The sequence below is a fragment of the Apis mellifera genome, linkage group LG12 (assembly GCF_003254395.2).
Source record: "Apis mellifera strain DH4 linkage group LG12, Amel_HAv3.1, whole genome shotgun sequence".
Classification (NCBI taxonomy): domain Eukaryota; kingdom Metazoa; phylum Arthropoda; class Insecta; order Hymenoptera; family Apidae; genus Apis; species Apis mellifera.
In genome coordinates, this window is record NC_037649.1 from 2,507,048 (window position 1) to 2,531,804 (window position 24,757).

Below are 24,757 nucleotides of genomic sequence, written 5' to 3' on the forward strand. Positions count from 1 at the left end.
TTGCTACTTTAGTTAGTTTGTTCATCATGATATCGATTTACATTCCAATTTTAGAATTTATTGCAACAGAAATTTCCATCTATATTAGATGATTTACAATAGTTTATGAAACTATTCAAACATCATCTTATATAGAAATTTATTTAACTTGAAAATCCAGATTTTAATACAAGTTTGTACATAAATAAAATATAATAGATATATGCAATTTTTTTTGATAATTTCTTTAAAAAAATAAAAATCGTAATATTTCAACATTCATGTTTTGAATACAATTTGATTTAAAAATATTTTTTAATAGGATAATAGAAAAAAAAAAATAAAACAAACATACAGTGGAACATTCATTATCTGAACTAATACGAAGACAAAATAATTCAAATAAGAGAATTTTGAATAATTTTCAATAATACAATATAGATAAATTATTTTATATTTCGAGAAAAATAATACATTTGTTTATATAAACTTGATTTTTTCTATAAATCATTGTCACTAGCCTCGATATTTTTTTTGGTATTTTTAAACTTCTATTGGAAAATAATTTTAAGGAATGTATTATAAAAAACCTTATAAATAATTTTGTCTTTTATTCTTTTGTTTTTTTTAATTGTTTTATGATTATGAATTTTTCAATATTATATTCTTTTCCAAATTTTATAACTTTTTCGCTGTTTTTTAATTTCATATTTCCAATTTTGTTTCAATAATTAAATTATATTTATATTTTGATGTTACTATGTATATTATATGAACTATGTATACTATATCCAATGTCAATTTCAAATTAAATTTTATTTTCATTGCATCTATTTACATTGTTGCGAATATAAATAGTGAACAGTTTGAATACTATTAGAATGTTTGAATAGAATATGAATAATGGAGATTTTATTATTTTTATACTTTTTTTTATATTTTGAACTATTACAAATCTAAAAGTCAAATCTTTTAATATTTTTTATTTATTAATTTTGTATTTTCGATTATAACAAAATTTATGAAATTTTATCATTAATTGAATAATATTTCTTTTCAATCGGGTTTAATAATTAAGAAGAAATTCGTACATGTAATTCTGATATTTGTATTTTATAATTATTACAAATATGTTCAGAATTTAAATCTAATATATTCTATTGTTAATAATTTTATTTACAGCGAGTGTTTGAATATTTTTTTAAACTATTTATGTTTCAGAATCATTGTCGCGAATTGATTTTATCTTTGAAAGAAAAGCTTATAAATATAAAAAAAAATATGAAAGATTTAATTATTACATCTTTACATTATTTATTATATAAACAATATATTTATACAATATATTTATTATAAATAAATGGATAAGATTACCAGAAAAAATATATAATATTATATAATTGAAGATAAAATAAAATAATATTTACATTATGAAAAATAAATTAATATTTTGCAGAATATAATATATTAGAAGAATAGACTTTTTTTTATTTGAATTAAATTTGAAAAATAAAATTTTCTAAAATACATTACATGATAAATGATAAATTATGCTAAGCTAAAATTATTGTTGAATATTTATACAATAGCAATTAACTTAATATTATTTGTTTTTGGAGCATTTAATATCTTAATTAAAAATAATTCTAAATACAATATATTGTTTTAAAAATTGATTAATAATTATAATAAGTTAAATTAATTTCACTATAAAATTTTTTATATTTCAAAGTAAAAATAAATGAAAATATTATAAATTGTATAAAATTTAAATGAAATAAACTTTTTTTCAAGATTTAAATATTTGATATATATATTATAAAGATCTGAATAATTTTTTTAAAATTAATTTTTGAGAATTCACAAGGATTGAAATTACAATTTTTTCTTTTTTTTAAAACTTTAAAAATATTTTTTGAATTCATTGTATCATAAATTATACTCCTAATATTTTTTCTTTAGTTTTTTAAATTTATTGATATTTCGAAAGAAATATATAAAATGATATTCAAAAAATGAATATATGAATTAAAAATTCTTAGAAACTAATTTTTAGAATGAATTTTTTTTTAATTCATTCCAAATTTGATTTTCTTTATTCAAAATTATTTTTATTCATTGAAAATAAAAATTAAATTAAAATAAATAAAATGATAGTTTTTAAATGATTTATAATATTTGAAAAAATTTGTTGATCAAATTTAAATTTTAATAACTTAAATATTAATATAAAAAACAATTTTCGTTCGTTATTAAAAGTTATAAATAAATCAGAATTTTGGCTCTATGTTTCAATCCATTCTATTATGTACATATATAGATAATTTTGAATATCTAAATTAATAAAATTATAAACAAAATAATTAAATAATAAATAAATAAATAAATAATAAAATTATAATAATATAATAAATAAATATAATGAATAATATAATACGATAATATAATATAATATGATATATATTATATTATATATTATATTATATTATATATTATATTATATTATATATTATATATATATAATATATTATATTATATATATTATATTATAATAAATAATAATTATATATTTAAAAACCATTTAATTAAGGAATTATTTTAATGTCAAATATACATTCTTGTTGTGTGTTAATTAACTCAACTAATGTTACATTATAAGTCAATAATATTAATATTAAACTTTCTCTTAATTAATTACGAGCAATTCTGAACATAATCAATAATATCATACCTGTATTCCAGATAGAAAATAAAAATGAAATATTCCATGCATGAAGGATGAAATCCAATAAAAAGCAAGAAATTTCATGATAAAAATTAAAATTCTTCGCGTTTAATGTCTCAATTCTCATCGATCATGTCCAACTTTCTTTGATAAATTCAATCGCTTTCAAATTAATTTTATATCTTTATTGACATTAAATACCATTTCGTGCAATTAATTAAAGAAGATTATTGTGGCAGTTTGCGTTTCATGTAGCAGATAGGAAATTTAGTCTGTACAATTACTGCCATATTCCATTAGAGTATCGTTGCAGTTCACAAAGGATTTAGTCAGAATCATTCGCTGATGAAATTCCTAGCTAGATACTTGAAAGATTAGATCCGAAATTATTGGCTGATGCCAATTGTACTTATTGTACAAATTTTCGATGAAAAAATGAATTGAATAAATTGAGAAGAAGAGAATGAAAAAAAAAAAAAAAGAAAATAGAAAAGAAAGAACTAGAAATTTAATAATGGAATGAAATACTTGTTGAATTTTAATCGAATTTTTGTCTCAATATTTGATTTGTATTAACTTTATTATTCTTCTTCCATTTAAATTAATTTAATATCATTAGAAGCTATATATAATTACGTTATATAAAGTACATGTAATAGAAAGATAATTATAAGATTATATATTATATATTATAAGATTATATACAGTCAAAAATAAAATAGAACACTTTTTCTCGAAATTATTGAAATTATTTAAATTTATTATTTAAATAATTTATTTAAATTTTACATATGTATTTATTTAATAACAAAAGCTAGCTAATTTTAACTGCAATTAATTTTTTTTTTACAAATTCAAATCATTTTTATGGAAAATGAATTGAATAAATTAATGGAAAAAATTGTAATGTAAACATACAAAAAAGTTGATGAATGAATTTTTTTGTTTAAGAATGAAAAGATTTCTTACGTATTTTTATATATTGAATCTAAATTTAATTATAAAAATTTTCTTACTTTGACTTTAGATTAAATTAGATTAGAATAGAGAAAAATAAATATAAAATATAAAATAGATTTTTATTTTTATTTAAATATAATTAAAGAAAGCAATAATTTTTTGATGAAATGAAAGAATGAAAATAATCATATTTTATTATTTTATTCTTATATTTATATACATATGTATTATGTATTATTATATTTATTATGTCTTAAATTTGTATTTATTACATAATCTTAAATATAGAAATAATTATATATTTGTGAAATATTTCCGAAGGATTAATTTTAAAAACCAAACAAACATAAAAATTTACACAAAAATAAATAATGCTTGGTTGAGCAAATTTAGATTTATGTAGATAAAATAAAATAATTTTATCTTCATCATACTGATATCATATTCTGAATTTGTCTTGTTTCTAAATCTAAAAGAAACTTAAATTGCTTTAATTTAATTAATAAAATTTCACTTAATATTTTTTATGTATTAATTTTTGCATTTTCTTTGAAGTTTAAAATCGAAAAATGTTTCAAGTAATAATATATTAATATCTTGTATATGATGAAATTTTTTTTATATGAAATACTATTTGAAGAAAATGAAATCAATACTCAAAATTTTAATCCTTATTTTTATTTTTATATCAAACATAATAATATTATTTTTCAAATATAATAATGTATAATAATGTATAATAATAGTGTAAGAAAAAATAAAATTTTAAATTACAAAATTTCATTTAGAATTTAGAATTTTAAAAGTACGAAAAGACAGTAAAACTTTGAAAGTTTGGAATTTAAAAAAAATTCCTTCAAATATAATCCTTCATGTTCTATACATAAACTTTCATTACAATAAAAATTTTTGAATTAATTGAATTTCTTTTTATAAAATAAGAAAGTATATGAAATATGTATAATGAATAAGTATATGAAATTTTTATTTTTTATTGTGAATCAATTGCACATATTTTTTTCACTTAATATGCAGAGATAAGAAAAATATATTTTTGATATTGGTAAATAGAAATAAATATTTTTATTTCTTTGATCTAAGATTTTGCGAATAAACTTTTTTTTGATAATATTTATATAACATTACATAAAAATATTATTCCTAAATATACAATGTATATTTACATATTCAATTTATATAAATATTACTTTGAAATAAGTATTTTAATAAAACATAAGAAATTTAAATAATAATATTTCGAATATGGAATAAATTTAATTTTTTATAGTACAATATAATATATTAACGTTTTCATATCAATGAACGAAATATCTCATCATCAATCATGATATACTTTGAACGAGATATCTCATACCATTTTTCAATATCTATATCATTGTCTAAATGTCACTCATCAATCACTTTTGGCGATGATAATGCATAATGATCTTTCTCAAGTATTGCATAAATTTTAATATTATGTTATGACAATTTATTTATTTAAAAGTTACATTATTAATGACAGTGAATGTAACAGTAATATAGATATGAGTTTAGCAATAATCATTCTATTAATAGAAAAATGAATTAAAAAAAGCAAGATATTTCTAATCCTTTTCACATTTATAAATGAAATTTTCTTTTTATATAAATAATTTTATGAATTTTTAAACAAAATATGCGTCTTTATTAGAAGGCAAAATATATCGATTAATATCATATGAACGATTTTGCGTTATGAGATATTTTGTACACATCATCGTATGAAGGATATTGCATTACAAGATATTTCATCCAAAGCATATCATGATAGACATTGCGAGATATTTTGTTTATTGACGCGAAGGAATTCAAATCACATTATTGTATATTAAGATAAATATATTAAAAAATTAATCTAAACGTATGCAAATTAAACATAAGATTTTTCCTGTTATATTATTTTCCTGTTATCCCATTTTTAATAATGTTTGATAAATAAAATATATGATATATTGAGTCACACTTTGAATTAACGATTTATGACTCGTTTAAAGTGTAAATATTATAATTCATTTGTGTAAAATTGAAAATAAAAGATTTTTATTTTCACTTGTTGTTGATGGCTGTCTGATTACTAATTTTTTTTCAGAAGATTTCTACTAAAACTTGAAGTTAGAAAATGTTGTTTAGAATGACATATGAATTGATAGAAAGATTGTAAAAAAGTTTGGTTCAAAATTCGATTGTACGAAAGAAGATTAAAATTGATAAAAAGAAATAAAAGATAACTTTCCTGTCCCTCAATTATCCTTAGACAACCTGAAATGACATACGATGAAAAGGATTTGCAAAATAAAATAAAATCAGAAATTATGTTGGATTTCGAAAATGCATGTTAATATAGTAGTGAACAAGAAATATGATGTGCCACTTATTTCTGTAAGAATTATTGTTCATCATAAAAAAATTTAGTATTTAAAAAAATTGAAAGATTTTAATTATTAAACTTGATAGTTTTATGATTCTTTTATTATTGCGATGCAACATAGTTTGTTCATAATTTAAACGTTAAATAAAATGAAATGAAATAATTTATAAATAATATTTTTTTCAAACATTATAGAAATATTTAAATTTTTAGTATTTTGTTTCAAACTATTTCAAATTATTTTTATTAAAGTATCGAATAACGATTCACAGATGTTCTTGTTTTGTCGTTATCTGGAAATGCGATCTTGTTTAAGATCCTAGTATTTATTAAGTAGTCTTGAAATATCGCATTGTAACTGTCGCAACCATTTAAAATTCATCATTCTGCAGCTGTCATAATAATATTAAATATGTAATTTTTATTCTAAATTTAATCTTTAATTATAGATATTGGTAAAATGAAATGTTAAATTTGCATTCAAAAAATTAATAAAAAGAAAAATTAAAATTGAGAAAAATTTTAAAAAATTTAAATACATTATATTTGATATATATAAGTAAAAATATAAATATAATTTATTTTTATAAAATTATCATTTTGTTTTAAAATTCTATTTCTTTTTCATTTATTTTTTCATTTTGAGATCTATTATGAAATTATTAAAATATACGATCTAACATTTATTACAAATTTTTAAGTTTTTATTCATAATCTAATATATGATAATGAATTTCTTTAATAATTTCCAAAAACCTTTAAAATATTTAATTTTTTATTGATAAAATTTTATAAAAGTCTAAAATATTATAATAAAAATATGCTATATTTTGTAATTAGATGTAATTAGATTTAAAGATGTAAATAAGGATTTAATAAGATTTAATATAATTTTCTTATTATCATTATGTGTGACAAATGATATTTTTAGTGAAAAATTATTTTTTTACTAACTTTAAGCATAAAAAATGCTTTTCTTTAAATATTTTTTAAATATTCATTATTTAAAAAAAATTTATAACAAATATATTTTCTTCACATTTTCTTAAAAAAATATTTTATTAAATAAATTATTAATGTTTTAAATAACTTGTATCTGTTTTAATTCTAAAATAAATTATTTTAATTAATTATTAATTTTTATTAAATCAACAATATCACATTCTTTCTTATTAAAATAAAACATAATGAATTATTCGATTCAATAAATTTATATGCATGTGAATAGAATATTTTATTCTATTTCACGAATATCATAATTTGTTTCTTCTTATTATTTTCACAATAAAAATATATATAAGATACAACGAATACATTTTATAAGTCTAATATATTATGAATATTATGAATATGATTATTTTCTTTATTGAGGAAATATTTTATCGATTTTCTTTATCGTTTCTTTAATTTTTCATAAAATTTTATATTCATTCAATTTTTAAAGAAATCACTACATGAAAAAAAAATTCGAAAAGTTGGTATATTGGTGGAAAGTATTGTAAAAAAAGAAAATGAGAACTCGATGTATAATATTTCATGTGTAATATTCCATGGTAGAAAAAGCTAGAGAATAATAATAGAAAAGATGGTAACACGTAATGATAACGCAGAAATGTATCATGTAACGCAATGTAATAACGCATGTAGACATTTTTCATCTCTTTATGAATCTTTTCATTTTCTCTCTGTTTGTTCTGTATTTCCAATCTTATCTGTGTCTATGAAATATTTTTGCAACTTAAATGAATATAATTTAAAAGTTGAAAAATTTCTTTTAGTTTTAACTTTATAATTAATGATAATTCAAATAAATATTATATGAAATATGAAAAATAATATTTAAAATAAGATTGAGTATCAAAAGCTCTTTTTGTCTTTTGTCACATGTATCTTCTTTATCTTTATAAAATTTTTATAATTTTATTTTTCCACATTAATAATCAAAGCGATCTAAATCTTATTAATATTTCAATAATATTTTAATATTTATAAGATTTTATTCGGCTTACATACGGAGTGTTCTAATCAGAATTTCATTCCCATTCTTTATTTTATTTTTTTAAAATCTTTTTTATTTATTCATAAAATGAAGAGATATGTTTTAATATAATTTAAAGAATCAATTTTTTTTATAAAGAATTATCAAGTCAATTTGATTATTTTATTTAACATATAATAGCATATAAACACATATAAAATCTATTTAACATATAAAATTATAATTTTTAAATTTGTAAAATTAAATAATAAATTGTGAAAAAATCTTAATGAAATTTGAAAAAAAAACTGAATATGTGAATGAGAATTAAAAATAAATCAATAATTTTTCAAATTTTTATCTTAAAATCTTAAAAATAAAATGCGCAAATGATGAAAAAAATTTTTTTAATAATATATTATTTATTATTTGGAATAATATATTATATATTAATATATAATTTTATTTGACAAAATGTTATTTAAAATAATCAGATATTAGTTTATTTAAATAAGAAAATTTTTTCTAATTATTTTATTATGTTTTAATTTTGAAATAAAATAATTCTTTATCTTAAATTCAATAATCAATAATTCATTAATCAATAATAATCTGAAATAAATTCATTAATCAATATAATCTTAATCATTTCTTATAAAAATCACAATATTGTTAAAAATATATGTGTCAGAACTAAATATTTCTTAAAATGTTTTATGCATATAAGCTCACAATAATATTTGTCAATATTATATATATATATATATATATATATATATATATATATATATATATATATATATATATAATAAAACAATTTTTACAATTGCTACAATTATAGATTTATCACAATATAGATGTTTTTTTCACTTTGAAACGAAAATTAATAATTAATAATTAATAATTTTATAAACAAATATAGTTACAATGAGAGAATGAAAAAAAATTTTTTAATTCTAAATTTTACGATTTTAATTTTTTATTTTTATTTTTATTTTTATTATAATCAAAAGTTAATTTATTCAAACAAAATCATCAAATTGTTGCTTAATTATTTCAAATAAAAAATATATTTATATAAAATAAAAATGTTTGCAAATAAATTATTATAATTCAAATAATTATTTCAATATGATAATAAAGAAGATAAAAAATAACAAATAATACATATTTTTATATAATAACATGAAATATATACTTTTTATTTCAGATCAAGGAGTACAAAAATCAAGAAAAAGAAACTTAAATTTTAATCTAAAGTAAAAAAAAATAATCTTGGATAATAAAAGTTTTATGTGAAAAAAATATTTCATTGTAGAGAAACATCTTTATATTTTTCTATTGAAATTAAATAACACGTATTTAAATATCACGTATATAAATTTATCTTTTAAATAATATTATTTATGTATATATATGTATGTTAATTATATTAATACAATTATTAACATAATAATTAATTAATATAATATATAACAATTAATACAATAATAATAATTAATTAATATAACAGTAATTTAAATATATTTAAATAATAATATAATAAAATAATACAATAAATAAAAAGTAAAATATGATTTTATTTGAATGATTATTTAAAAAAATTGTTTTAATAAAGTTCAATTTTGATTCTGGATATAGCATGAAAGATTTACTCAAAGCTATTGAAATTTAGTTCAAATATTATTTTAAAATAATTATTTCAAATAATATTAATTATTATTTGATAAATAATTATAATATATAACATGAGATCTATTAATTTGATCGAATTCAAATAATAAATAAAAAAAATTTTTCTGAAGTGTTAAATAATTAATTCATTTAATTGAAAATTACATTTATTTATTTTTTGTTATGAAATATTTATATCACTTCAAAGATAAATTATTTCTATAAAAAATTTAAAAAATAATTTTTGGACTAATATAGAATATATTATGAGTACTAGAATATAATCTATATTAGTTCAAATTTATTTTAGAATATAATATAGTTTGAAAATTTTTCAAAACTTTCATTAGAAATATGCTTATTACATACATTAAAATATCTTTCATTCAATTAAAAAATTTTGTTTCCAATCTTTTCTTCTGTTTTATAAACTATGTTTCATTCTTTCTTCAAAGGATTGATTGAGTTTCAGAGAATTCGTTTAAGGTTTCACTTTCATTAACGTCAATTCAATACTTCTTTTTCTTTTTTTTTTATTATGTCTCTTGGTTCATTATACTATAAGATTTTTTCATAGGAACAAATTTATTATACTTTTTATCGTATAATCTTTTTTATTTTTATTCATTTGCTTGTATTAGATTTTGTTTTTGATAATATTGTCAATTTATTCACTTTTATTTTTTAGTGATAAGTTATTCTTGAAATTTTCAAAACATTTCTAAATATTGTTAATAATTTTTAAATAATTTTATAATTTTAATATAGAATATTGATATTCTCCATATTGATTTATTATAATTATTATAATTGTATTGATTTATTATAAAAATAATTTAATAATTGCAAAATATGTATTAAAATAAATTGTATGTATGTGTGTATGTGTATATAATTATAATCTAATATATATATAATAAATATATATATTATTATCTATTAGTATCTATTATGTTTGCAACTGATTATTTTGTTAAAATATATAATAAAATTATAGAAAAATTTTATATTTTAAAAAAGATCATAACATTTATATGAATGTTCATGAAAATATTTTATTAATAACTATAAAATAACTATTAATAACTATAAAAAACCAATAAGTATACAACATTTATTTATTATGTTATTTGATTATCTTTTTTTCATAACGTTTGTTTTTATTTCAATAAAATCTAGTTAAATTTATTACCTTTTAAGAACTTAAGAACTTAGCTGAATTTTATGTACACGTATAAAAACACACACTTACAACGCACTTTCATTTAGCATTTTAATATAAAAACGAGCTTTTAGAATTTCATTTTTTAAAGAATATAAATGTTATGATTAATGTCATGATCAACTAGAAGATTATGAGAGATATATTTTAAAAATATAATCTATTTTATTTGATTACATATAATTATATTTTATTACAGTATTTTCTAACGTTTTTCGTAATATTTAAATAAAATAATACTCGATTAACTATTGCACAACATTTGAATACTGAATAATATAATAATATGTGAAACAAAAAATAGAAATATTTTCAGAGAATGAATTTCCTTAAAGTATATTACATTGGTTTAAAATAATCATTTATTTTCATGTAAAATTAATAAAAATAGAGGCATATTTGTATCAGTAGTATTTAAAAAGCTATTAATATTATTTAATTTGTAACATTATGAATAATAAGAACGAATGATTTATCAACTAATAACATTTTTATAAAACTATAATTTTATTATTTCTAATTTAATCTGTAAAATAATAAAATGTCAATTTTCAAAAGTTCTTTAACAAATATTCAATAAATGAAATTATTTACATCTTAATTTTATGGTTTTATGTAAATTTTGTAAATATTTAGAGAATATAAAATGTGACATGAGATTTTAAATTTCAATATATATATAGAATTCTAAAGATAATTTAAAATATTTGATGATGTAGTGATTCCCTCATTTTTTAAACTAATATTATATTTATTTGAATTTATATATTATATAATAATTCAATATTCTACATACAAAATACATTGAAAAACATCTGTGATTGAGTGCTATTTTTAGATTACATCAACTGCAAGGAAAAAATTTTTATGTATATTTTGTTATACATATCTTTTCATTTTATATGTTATGTTTTTTTAATGCACAATATTGTAATAAACAAAAGAATCAAATCTTAAGAATGTGTGACTAAAATTAGAAAAAATCTGATAATGTAAATAGTATGTATAATAGTACATATAAAATATATATACATAGTACATAGTAGTACATATATATATATATTTTTCATCAGTTTTAATGGAGAAATTGTTTAGTTTCACAAGACTTGCTATGAAGCCATATTAAAGTTTAATTGATATCATATTGATTTTTGTTTGAAATATATACATTACTATATAATAAATATAAATAGATAAAATAATATTTAATAAATATATAATAATTAATAAATATTAAACGAAGATTATAAATTATTTAAATTTATATTCGTTTGAAGATATTTGTTTTGATTGAGAATAATAATATTTGTTTTTCTTGGATATTATTTTAATTATTAATTTTAATATTAATTGAAATAATTATTAAATATATACAAACTGTTCCAAACAAGTTTAAAATGCTAAATGCTAATATTTTGTTAATATATTTTATAGGTTTAAATAAATGAAAAATATCATATTATAAATATAGATTTAAAAAAATTAAAAAAAATATAAAAAAATTAAATAAACAATAATAAACAAGAATTGAAAGGAAATAATAACAAATGCGATTACTGCAATATAAATGTGATATGAAAAGCTCATTAATATTTAAATTAGTATCAGTAGTAATAATTAGTATTAAAATACAAATAACGGTAATAACAAAAATTAATATTATTAAAGATTATAATAATTAGAGATTATAAATACAATTCACATAAAATTATATATAAATATTAGTAATAATAAATATCACTTAATTTAAAATTTTTTTCAAATTTGATATTTTTGTTTATAATTTTTTAAAAAGCATTAAATTATTTAAACAATTTTTTTATATAAATTTTTGCTTATTTAAAGATTCATAGAATATATTGATGAAATTTAATACTTTAAACCTATAAAAATATATTCAAAAAAATATTATTTCAAACATTAATATATCTTGTAAATATATTATTTCAATTAATAATTCCAACTCATATATAATAAATTATATAATTTTTAAAATTATGTATTTTATATGTATTTGTATATAAAATTAGAAATAAAATTTTGAAATATTATCTTATTAAATAAAAATATTTTAATTACTATTTTTAATATTTTCAGTATTTTCTATTTATAGTTTACATGATTGGATAAACTGAACTGGATAATAATTAAGGAAATGTAAATATTCTGAAAATTGTTGACAATTTCTTCCTCTTTAAATATATTAAAAAACAACAAAAAACATTTCTTATAAAATGAATAAGAAATATAGAAGATTATGTATTTATGGAAAATTTAAATATAGAAAATTTACAAATATGTAAATGATATAAAAAAAAAACTCCAAGAAAAATATTATGATATTTAAAAAATGAAATAAAATTTAATTTATTTTAATTTTATTTTCCTAATTATATTTGTAAAAATTTATTTAAATATCTACATACGAATAAAATAGAAAAAAATATTCAAGATAGGCATTTAATGTTTTTATATAACATACTTGAAAAAGAACTTTTAGTATTAGTATTTAGTATGTTAGTTTCTAGAAAAGTTGTTAGAGATAAATCAATAATAATTAAACAGAAATTGCGACAATTAAATAAAATTACTGTAATTTCCAATTCTTTTCTTTATATAGAAAATTTTCTATATATTATAAATATAAATTTATAATATTTTTATTAATATAATGCATATACAGAAAATATAAATTTTCTGTATATGCATTATATTAATCATAATGATAAATAAATCATAAAATTTTAAATAATAAAAATTAAGATTTTATTATTTAATTATTATTAAATTAATAGAGTAATTAATTATTCTGTGTCGAAAATTAAATAATCATTCTATATTAAAAAGTGACATTGTAATTATGTAGCAAATAAGTATTAAAAATTATTAACTGACAGAAATGACAAAGTTTTTTATTATTTTATTTTAAAAAAATTTTATAATATTGAAAAGCAATATTTATTATGCAATATTTATTTATTATATTTAGTTACACAGTGTTAATACATTTGAGACAGAGAACCGAATCTAGAAATTGAAATAAGTATTAAACTTATTAAAAATATTAGTTGAAATCTTAATAATTTATGTTTAAATTATGAACAATTTTTGTGTCATTAAATAAAACAAAACACAAATAAAATCGTTTCATTATATTTTGGTCTCATTTAGTTCAATGTAAAATTTCAATTGCTTAATTTCAATAACTTAATAAATAAATCTTAAAGTTTTTGTATACTAATTAATTTTTGTGTTTTTTTTACTTTACTCTATAATCGATCTTTTCTTTATATATTAATATCTTATACATTTAATTATATTTAATTATTTATACTATAAATCGTTCATTTTCTTTTTGTTATTAGAATTTAATAAATCTTCATCTTTATTTTATGTTTGTTCATATTAATTTATATTTTTTTTAAATTAAAATAATTTTAGAAATTAATTTTAGAATATTAAAAAAAAGAATTTAAATTTTCAAATGTATTTATTATATTTATTTATATAATAAATGATAAGAAAAAAATTTTATTTTATAAAAAAGTTTTTATAAATTTTAATTTTCATTTAATTATAATTACTTTTATTAATATCTATTATATATATATGTCTATTTTGGTATTCAACAATTTTATAATTGTATTACTATTCTCAAATTTCAAACTTCTTAATTACTAATTTTTGAAATCAAAATTTCCTTATAATCTTTATCATTTGCATAATATGTGTATAATATATAAAATTGATATCAAATATAAATCAATGATTCCAGTAATTTTAATGCTGTTTTCATTTAATGTTGAATTGATAACGCATATATCGATATATATTGATATATATATTGATCATTATTAATTTTCAATTGTTTCTCATATAAAATATAAATTAATATATTCATGTTATATAATATATATAAATATATATTCATTATCCATTTCTTAATATTTAACATAAATTATACATATATAAATCAAAATAATAAGTCCATGAATAGGTTTTATTTGATACAACATTATAAGAACTGGTGACATTTCAATTAAACTAGTAGACAACAGCATGAATTATAATCGGATTTATACCAATAAGAAATAAAAATTTGTAATAAAATATATAAATTTAAAAATGAAATAGGATCACGGATTTAAAAATGATAAGAATCTTCTTTGATCAGAGATATATTCTTTAGATATTCTTTTTTAGATCTGGATTTTCGTTAATAAGATTCAATTTTAATACTGATATATCGAATCGCAATTTTTACGATGTGATTTATAATTATATTATTATCAATTATGGTTATATTTATATATTTATCAATTATGATTAATAAAATTTATATTATATATAAACTTATTGAATTTTTTGAAGGATATAAAAATTAATTCTTTTCTTAAATTTTAAAATTAATTTTATAAATTGAATTTTAAATGAAATATTTTTTGAAATATTTTCTGCACGAATAACTTTTTATTTTCATATGTTTATAATTGATTTTAATAGAAGTAAAAGATTTTAAGTATTAAATTTATTGTCTGTGTTGCTTTAAATTATTTAATAGTATTATTTTAAATTTTTTTATACATTTTTTTATGCAAATTCATTTTATATATGATATATATTCACATATAAAATTTATATATGAATATTTTATAATTTTAAAGAGAATAAGTAATAACTCTAGAATAAGTAAGTAACTCTATCTCTTACTGTTTCTCTTTATTTTATGTAATGCAGATTTATATCAATTATAACTTAATAAATCTTAACCGATATTTTTATACCAACTTTTGCATTTGTTTGCATTTGAGGCGTATAAAATCATCCTCCAAATGTATTTCATGAATATACTAATATTTTATATATGCATATAATATGAATATGAATTATAATATTATTTGTATTATAATATATATTATAATTTGTATTATAATATGAAAAAATGATAAAATATAGGGAATAATTAAATAATATATGAATAGAACAATGAAATAAAAACATGAAAGGAAGAGAGAAAAAAAAAGAGAGAGAGAAACGAAAGAGAAGTATAAAGTAAGAAGTATAAAAGAAAATAAAAGACAAAAATATATGGATTATATGTGTGTAATAGAAAAAGTAGAAATGGCCCTTTTGTTTTTAAAAAATTTAAGACAAAGCTAATGATGAAAAAAAATTACGAATTCGATTGATTACAAGAAAACGCAATTCTTTATGATATTTTATAAAGAGATGGTAATTTCAAGTAATTTTTTTCCTTTTACAAAAATTTTGTTTTGAGTTATTAATGAAAAATAGTAACCAATCATAAATGTCTCGTGACGATATTGTAATTCACTGAGTTTAAATAAATAATCGATTTGTCTTGTCAATTGAAAATATGTCTTGCATATTAAGATAGAAGATTGAGCAGAAGATAGAGTATAAAATACATAGTTTTATTTTCATCTTATTTTTCTTAATGCAAACTTAAATTGATTATAATTTAATAAATTAACCTCAATGGCTATTTTTGTATGCCAACTTTGTATCATTTTTATCATTAGAAAAGTCCCATGAATTTATGTATATTATATATATTACGTACATATTATTATTATTAAATATTTCTTATTTTATTTGAAAATTAATCCTTTATTTACCCTACATATACTATAAATTAATATGATAATAATGCAAGAATCTACTTATAAATATAAGGAGTCTTACATTCACAATCATTTCTCGATATTGATTCTTCTATCAAAGTTTTTATTTTTTCATAGATGTCCATTTTCAATCGGTTTTTCAAAGTTTTATAAATAAAATACTCCTTTTTAAATTTTTTTTTTCCATTCCTTTTTCAATGTTTCACAATTCGTTTTTTGAAACGATTCAACGTAATCAAGAATTTTTCTTCGGTCGATTACCATTTTTCATTTTTGTGTCAATTGCAGGATTGCTCGTTGATAAAAAGTGTTCTCTTCTTTCTGACGACCTGAAGCGCGACCATTTGCATATAAATTCCTTTCGCGAAACAGCGAAGAGACCGAGTAAACTTGCGCTCGAAATTGCGATACCAAACTAAGCGAGGGTATTCGAGTCAATTTATTGAAATACTGACTATAGTTGCTCTGAAGGCTGCTGAGATCTTGGCGGCCATCATTATTTCATTTATCGTTTTTTTGATTTTTGAAGATGTTGAATTTATATATGAATTTACGTATACGTATTGAGTATTGAACCAAGTTATAAGGAATTTTTAAATTGTATTATTTTAAAAATTTTTTGAAATTATTTAATAAAGAATTTATTTTTTAAATGATACAAATATTTTATACGAAAGCTAAATAAGTGTAATTGCAATTAAATGATTTATTTCATAAAATAAATTACTTGTAATTTATTATTATTATTTGTTATTTTATTTCGATGAAAATTTTCTTAATGCAGCATCAAATGTTTATATCTATTATTATTTCTGACATTATTACACGATTATTACATAAATTTCTTAATATTTCGAAAATTATTTTAGGAATGAGTTTTCTATTAACCTCTTTATTACAAAGACTTATTACAAAGATATTTTACGCAGCAAGACATCGTTTATGAGATGTCATAAATAAGATATCTCTTCAAAAATCGTTTAGCTAAAATCGTAAGATGCTAGAATGTAAAAAGAATATATCTTGCATATCTTTTCATTAGAATGCGGGATATCTTGTTTATAGTTTTTTATGAATGATATTGCTATCTACTATACTAATTATTATTTGAAATAAATTTCACTTAAATCTGTGTGAATAATACTTGTAATAATATTATTGTGATTTATTGTTAGATATTAAATGAAATAGTATTTTCTTAAGAAAATATTTCTGTTTTTTGAGTTGAGTTATTTTAATTGTTTCCTTGGATTTATTTCTTTTTTTATTTAAATTAAAATATACTATTTTGATTTTATTAGATTTTATTTAAATGTTTTTTTAGATTATTTGGTCAAAGAATATAAATATTTAAAATATATTTTATAAAATTGTAAATGTCGAACAAATAAATAAATTATTTATTTTAATCTAAAAATTTATTTTCAAGATGAATATTTTTTTAGATTTTATTGGAATATTCTTAAAGTTGAAAAAAATATGAATATTTAAAAATATAAATTTCATGAAATTGAAAAAAAGTATAATTTACTTATTATATATTAAAATACAAATAAATTTAAAAATTTGCTCTCGAAATTAGATTTTTTATAAGTAAATTGCTAATTCTAAAATTATTTGATAAAAAACAAATTATAAATAATTTGAAAATTTAATTTTTTAAAATTGAAAAGAAATATGAATAGATATTATTTTAATTTAAAATTAAATAAAAATAAGGATAAGATATATTATAAAAACTTTGAAATTCTTTAAAATTGAAGAAATTTTAAAATCGATTTTAAAATTTTATGCTACTTGAATTCTTGAAAAATAGAGAAATCATAATTGATATTATAATTGAATTTTTAAATTTTAAATTTATTTTGATTATTAATTCAGTTGTTTAATTTTGTTAATATATTATAATATTACACGGAGAAAAAATAAAAATAAAAAAGAATTGTTCGCAATCATAAATGGCATACGTATTCTGAGAAATCCTCTACATGAAATCTTCTCCCATTATTTTTAATCACTGGTCATTAAACTAAAGAAAAATCTTTCTAAGACGATGCTGCCTAAGATTGCTTTTGAGAAAATTATATTTGAATTTGTATATAATTTAAGATATCTCAGTCTAGCAGGAATCCAACATAATTCCAAATCAAACGGTAACATATTGCAGACAGCTTATCATCCTATGAGCGAGAATTATGACATACGATAAATTCTAAATATTCTAATATTCTAAATTCTTGATTATCATCGGATTTTTATATAATATTAGTTTAATTCGAGGAATTTCCTCGAATTTGGAGATATTGCAAGTAAACAAATTTTGACTACGATCTTATTGGTTATTTTTGAACTCCATTGAAAATCCACGTTCCTTCCCATTAATAATCCCCTGGAAAAAAGAATTTCTAAGGGAATGAATCTTTATCAAAAATTAAGATAAATTATATTTAATTAACACTTCGTTATGAACATGTCCATTACTTTAACGACCGGATATGACAAATAGTTTTCTTGTAACTACGCATTGTATTTTGACCGTCGGACACGATAACTTGACATTGTGAGATACTGGGTCTCGTATAAACACGCATACCGCACTATAATACACTCCACTTATCGTTAAGAAAATATACCACTTGTACCATGACATTTGTCGAAGAGCATTCTATGTATATATACCAAATTAAGCTTCCATCCACCACTATTGTGAGCGCGAACATATATATATATATATAAGCCTAAAACAAAAGTGATGGTACACGAGATGTAACTAGATAATACGTGCGATCATTTATGCGATGCATTATAATGAAAAATTATTTTATCTAAAAATAATTATTTTTTTATTTATTTTCAATGTTAACTTCAATTCTGAGTAATCATATAATAGCTTGAAAAATTATAAATTGCTTTCTGAGAAACTAATCTAAACTAAGAAAATATTGATGACTTCATTTTTTTTTAAATTTTATAATAAGGGATCAATTTTTTATACAATTTTTTTTAGATTATTAAAGGAAAAATATTCAGCTAATTATATATTAAATTATTTCAAGTAATGTTATTTCAATAGAAAAATAATAATTTTACATATTTATATGCTTTTAATGGATTAATTAATTGTAATAATACATTCATGAAACGATTGAGAATTGATAGCTTAAAAAATAACGTTGTTATTGTTAACGTTACATTTACGTTAACGTTAAATTATAAATTTAAGTTTAACGAATTTCATAATATACGAAGATTTTTAGAAAGAAAAAGAAAAAAAAAAATTTTGAATTTTTATTTTCGAATTTCGAGAATAAAATTTTGATCATTTATAGAGAAAAGAAAATTTTTTTTTTTATCATCAAAATATGAATTCATTACATATACATATTTTATATTACCATGGTTCAAAAATTGTAATAATTATTTATATATTCTCATATATTTTATTATTTATATTATATACAAATATATATAAGAAAAACAACAATTTTTTTTAATAAATTTCTAATTAATTTGTCTAAAATTTTTTCAATTATTATATATATATTTTCTGTATTAAAATATTTGTTTCAAATTTAAGTATTTTAAATACACCTCTTTCCACTTTTTAGCAGATTTTATTATATATTTATTTAAGTCGGTATTTTGTTAAAAACAGTGAATTCATATTTAAATAAACACGTTGCCTTCTAAAATTCATTAAAATTTACATTTAAATTAATTATTTTAAATTAATAAATACTATTAAAATTAATAAATATTAGAATAACTTCCTAAATTATATCTACAAATTAAATATGTAAATATTATTTTAATTAATTTATTTTAACGAAAACTGAAATTTATATTTTAATTATATTAATTATATTTTAATTTGTTAATCAATTATTTCTTAATCAGAAACTTTTTTAAATGTATTCTATAATTATAATTAAACAAATAATTATTAACTTCATTTTAGTCAGACTTCACTTATATCATTTTTTATTCTTATATATATAAATAGATAATTAATGTAATATAAATAAATAAATAATAATAACGTATTAAAAACAGATAATTATTTAATAAACGATTATTTGAATTAAATTGTATTTAAAATTTTGACAATTCACATTAATAAATATAATTCATTATTTATTTATTAAAAGATCGTATTATTTATCATTAACTATCTTATTTTTAAAGGAAGAAAGATTTCATCCTCTAAAATTATAATTATATATATAAAAACTTATCAAATTTTTAGATATTATAATTATATATAATTATATAATAATTAATCAATTTTGTAAATACAAAAAAAAGAAATGTAACTTTTGTTATATCCAATATTCTTGAGATATTTCATAAGAAAAAAAATTTCATATATTTTTTAAAAAAAGATATTCTAAAAATATAACAAAAAAAAAGTACACAAATTATATCACACAAAAAATTTTTTATATTTTCAATCTTTCTTTTACAGAATTATTTCATTTAATTCATATTCGCTTTAAATATATTTTTATTTACTTTATTCTTCATAAAAATCTAATAATCAACATGATATCAATATATTAACTTCATTACGATAGAAAAACTGTATATTTAAACATATACATACGAATTCTTTTACGAATTAGAGTAAATTCATTTAAGAAAAATTTAATGATAAAACCTGAAAAATTTTTTATAATTTGAAAATAATTTTTTTATGCATTATGATTTTTATAAAAATTTGTACAAATTTGTTATTAATTGTTCTTCTATATTTTTTCTTTATATTAAAATTTAAAAAATATTAATTAAGACATAAAAGAAAATCTTTATCACATTTCGATAATAATTATCTATTTCTAATTTTTTATAATAATAAAAAATTAATATTTTATAATTATTAATATTAATATTTTATAGCAATTATTATTTTTAATATTGCAATTTAATTAATACAATGAAATCTTTATTTTATTAATCTCGGGTTCATTTTATTTATAAATATAAGACAACTATAACAAAAATAAATAAATTACTTATTTATTTTTTATTTAATAAAACAAGTAAATTTTGAATAATATCCTCAATAATTATTTTGTATATTTTAAAAAAAAACCAATGCTTTGCAATAATATTTATTAACAGATATTTATATAGACAAATAAAGACTCTATTCCAAAAATATTCTGTTTTATTAAATTAAATTATTATTAAATTGTAATCATACAATTAAATTCATTAAATTTAAATACTTCACATTTCCTTTCAAAATTTTAAGAAAATTAAGAATTGATTGTCCAATAATTGAAATGGAAAACATAGTAATTAGACTCTTTATCCTAACCTATTACCTCGCTCAATTGATTCTGCCATACGTATTTGCATCACGTATGTGTATTTTAAGCTCTTCCCGCACTTTTTCTTCACTTTTCACCCCTTCACATAAAATTTCCATCAATAAAATTCTTCGTAAATTAAGTTTCTTCATTGTCTTTCTCGTTTAAGAAAATTGCAATATCGAAGATTATTATTATAATTCTATACGATCTTGTTAAATGAAAGTCACTCGAAATATTCGCCGTGATAAATCGCGGAAAGACGAAGATCGTTTTTCAAGAGGAGCGCAAATAGACGACGCACTCGGGACGAAAGTCGCGCGAGGACTGCGGCTAGGACCGGTTGATTCATTTTGCGCATCCTCGCGGCACTTCCGCCTACGACACCCTCTCTGCGACTTGGAACATTAGATTAGACATTATCAAAATATAGGGGAAAGGATGATGTCGTTGAATCACTCGAAATGGATTGATTTTGATTAAAATTTTTTTACGTTTTTATAATTATACTTAAGATTTTTGCAAATATAAAAGAAAAAGTACTATCATTCGAAACAGGTTAATTTTGATTAAAATTTCTTTAGTTTCGTTTTTTGTCATTATAAATTTAGGATTTTTGCAAAATGTAGATCATACTGTCCTCGAATCATTCGAAACGGATTGCTTTTGATTAAAATTTGTTTAGTTTCATTTTTGTAATTATAAAGTTGATTGTAAACTTATAATGGTTCAAAAAAGACAATAAAAAAAAAAATAATTTTTTAAAAATTTGACTTAATTATTTTGAGAAATCAGAGAGATTAATTTATTAAATAAAATATAAAAAAATCTTGAAAAATTTGCAATTTTTTTATGGAATTGCGAAAAAAATACAAACGAGTTATTTTTTAAACTTTTTTTCTAAATTTTTATCTGAAAATTTTATTAAGATTGGTTAATAAAGAAACAAACAACAAACATTGAAAAATAAATTCTTTTTACAAAAAAGATTTTAAACGAAAATAAAAAATTTCATTAGCTTTGTAATGTAATAAATTATAACTCATAATAATTTTAACTATTTTTAATGAAAAGTTTTAGTTTATATATATATATAATATATATAGACTTTTATAAAATGTAATATAATATTTATGTAAATATAATATAATATATAATATAATATTTTAAAAATTTTAAAAGCTAAAATATAAAGATTATAATAAAAAAATTGAAAAAAGTAACATTCGCGATTTTCTTGAATTTTTTAAATTTTCAAAATTTTTTCAAAATTTTTCTTACACTTCATTTAATAAATTAATACTTAATACTTAATTTTATTTTATATTTTAAAGAATATGCCAATACTTTTTGGATCCATTGTAGATTTTTATGGAAGAATTTGAAATAAAATGGATTTATAAAAAGAGAAATTTATAAAAAAAATATTTAATAAAAATATTATTTATTAAAAATTATTATATATATTATATAAAATAGTATTATATAATATTGAAAAAATTAATGTTATATTAATAAACCATAGAGAAAATTAATTAAAAAAGAAATTGATAAGTAAGAATACAGAAAAAAGATCTGGTATTATAAGCAGAATAAAAATTTGGGGAAAAATGATTCGACAATAAGAATATGAAATATAATAAAGTACAATATGAAATAAAATAAAATAAAAATATGAGATACATAAGATTTTGATGTAGTGATGTTTGATAATTTTATGATAACTATCTTCATAAAGCATCATAAAGTATCAAATCTTTATAAAGCATTCTCACATAGCAGTCGTTGATAATTATTTTTATTTTCTTTAATGACCATATATTTTTACATTACATAAATTTTTATATTTATAATGAAAAATTTTTATGAATGTTTATTAAAGTGAAATTTATTTTAACTTTTTTTAGAGTTTTATTATATTAATTAAGATTTGAAATATTTGATTGTGTTTGATTACAATATAATAAATAAAAGAGAAATGATAAATTGATAAAAATATTTAAACGAAATATTTAATTTTATTATTAGATTTTATAAATAAAGATTTTATAGATAAATTTTATGTAAATATAATATTTATAAGACCAATTACAGACATTATGTTTAGAGATTTAAAATCTTACAGATTTATATATGCTGCAAAATTTTTGCAGCTGCAGATTTACATTACTGCAAAATAAAATAAATCGTTACTTTAATTATAATTGTTTTATTATATTTAACGTTATCTATTATGCTTGTATATTAATAAAATTTTTCTATTATTAATATTAATAACTTAACACTTAACATTTTATAAATTATTTCTTTCAAAAGTAATAAAAAAAATTATCTCATTATTTCGAATTGAATTTGTTCGATTTTGAAAAATCAAAAAAATTAAAAGTTCTATAAAGTCCATAATACTTTTATGTTTATATAGCATAATTTTTAAAATTTTTGTATTTCATTTTTTTATTTTTCAACTCTCCACACTAAAAAATAAAATGAATATTTCATATTCATATTTTTTCGTTTATTTTTATTCAGATTTGAAATTGATTTAAATAATAATATATTGATTCAAATAATAATTTAAAAATAATTATTTCAAATAATTCAATTTGTTATTTTATAAATAATATATTTCAATTGAGATTATTTGATTAATTGAATATTTTTGAATATTTTTTATTTGATTAACTGAAAAAATTAAATGAATATTTCAAAAAATAAATTAATAAATTTAGTTATTTTCTCAAATAACTGTTTGATTTGCTGAAAATTTCTTTCTAAATTAGTATTCAAAATAAGCATTAAACAATATATTTTAATAATAATTGTAAGTATATAATTATATATAATTACTAGGT

At 17.4% G+C, this 24,757-nt stretch overlaps 1 protein-coding gene across 1 annotated transcript in view; it reads right to left on the reverse strand.

The window, feature by feature from the left end:
• The window catches only part of LOC100576840, a 29,439-nt gene extending 7,194 nt beyond the window's left edge, over window positions 1-22,245 (reverse strand). Inside the window, exon 1 of the mRNA XM_006559268.3 lies at window positions 21,921-22,245. Within this exon, the coding sequence (XP_006559331.1) occupies window positions 21,921-21,954 (34 nt within the window). The 5' untranslated portion in view covers window positions 21,955-22,245. The remainder of the gene's footprint in view (window positions 1-21,920) is intronic.
• Between the last annotated feature and the right edge of the window lie 2,512 nt (window positions 22,246-24,757).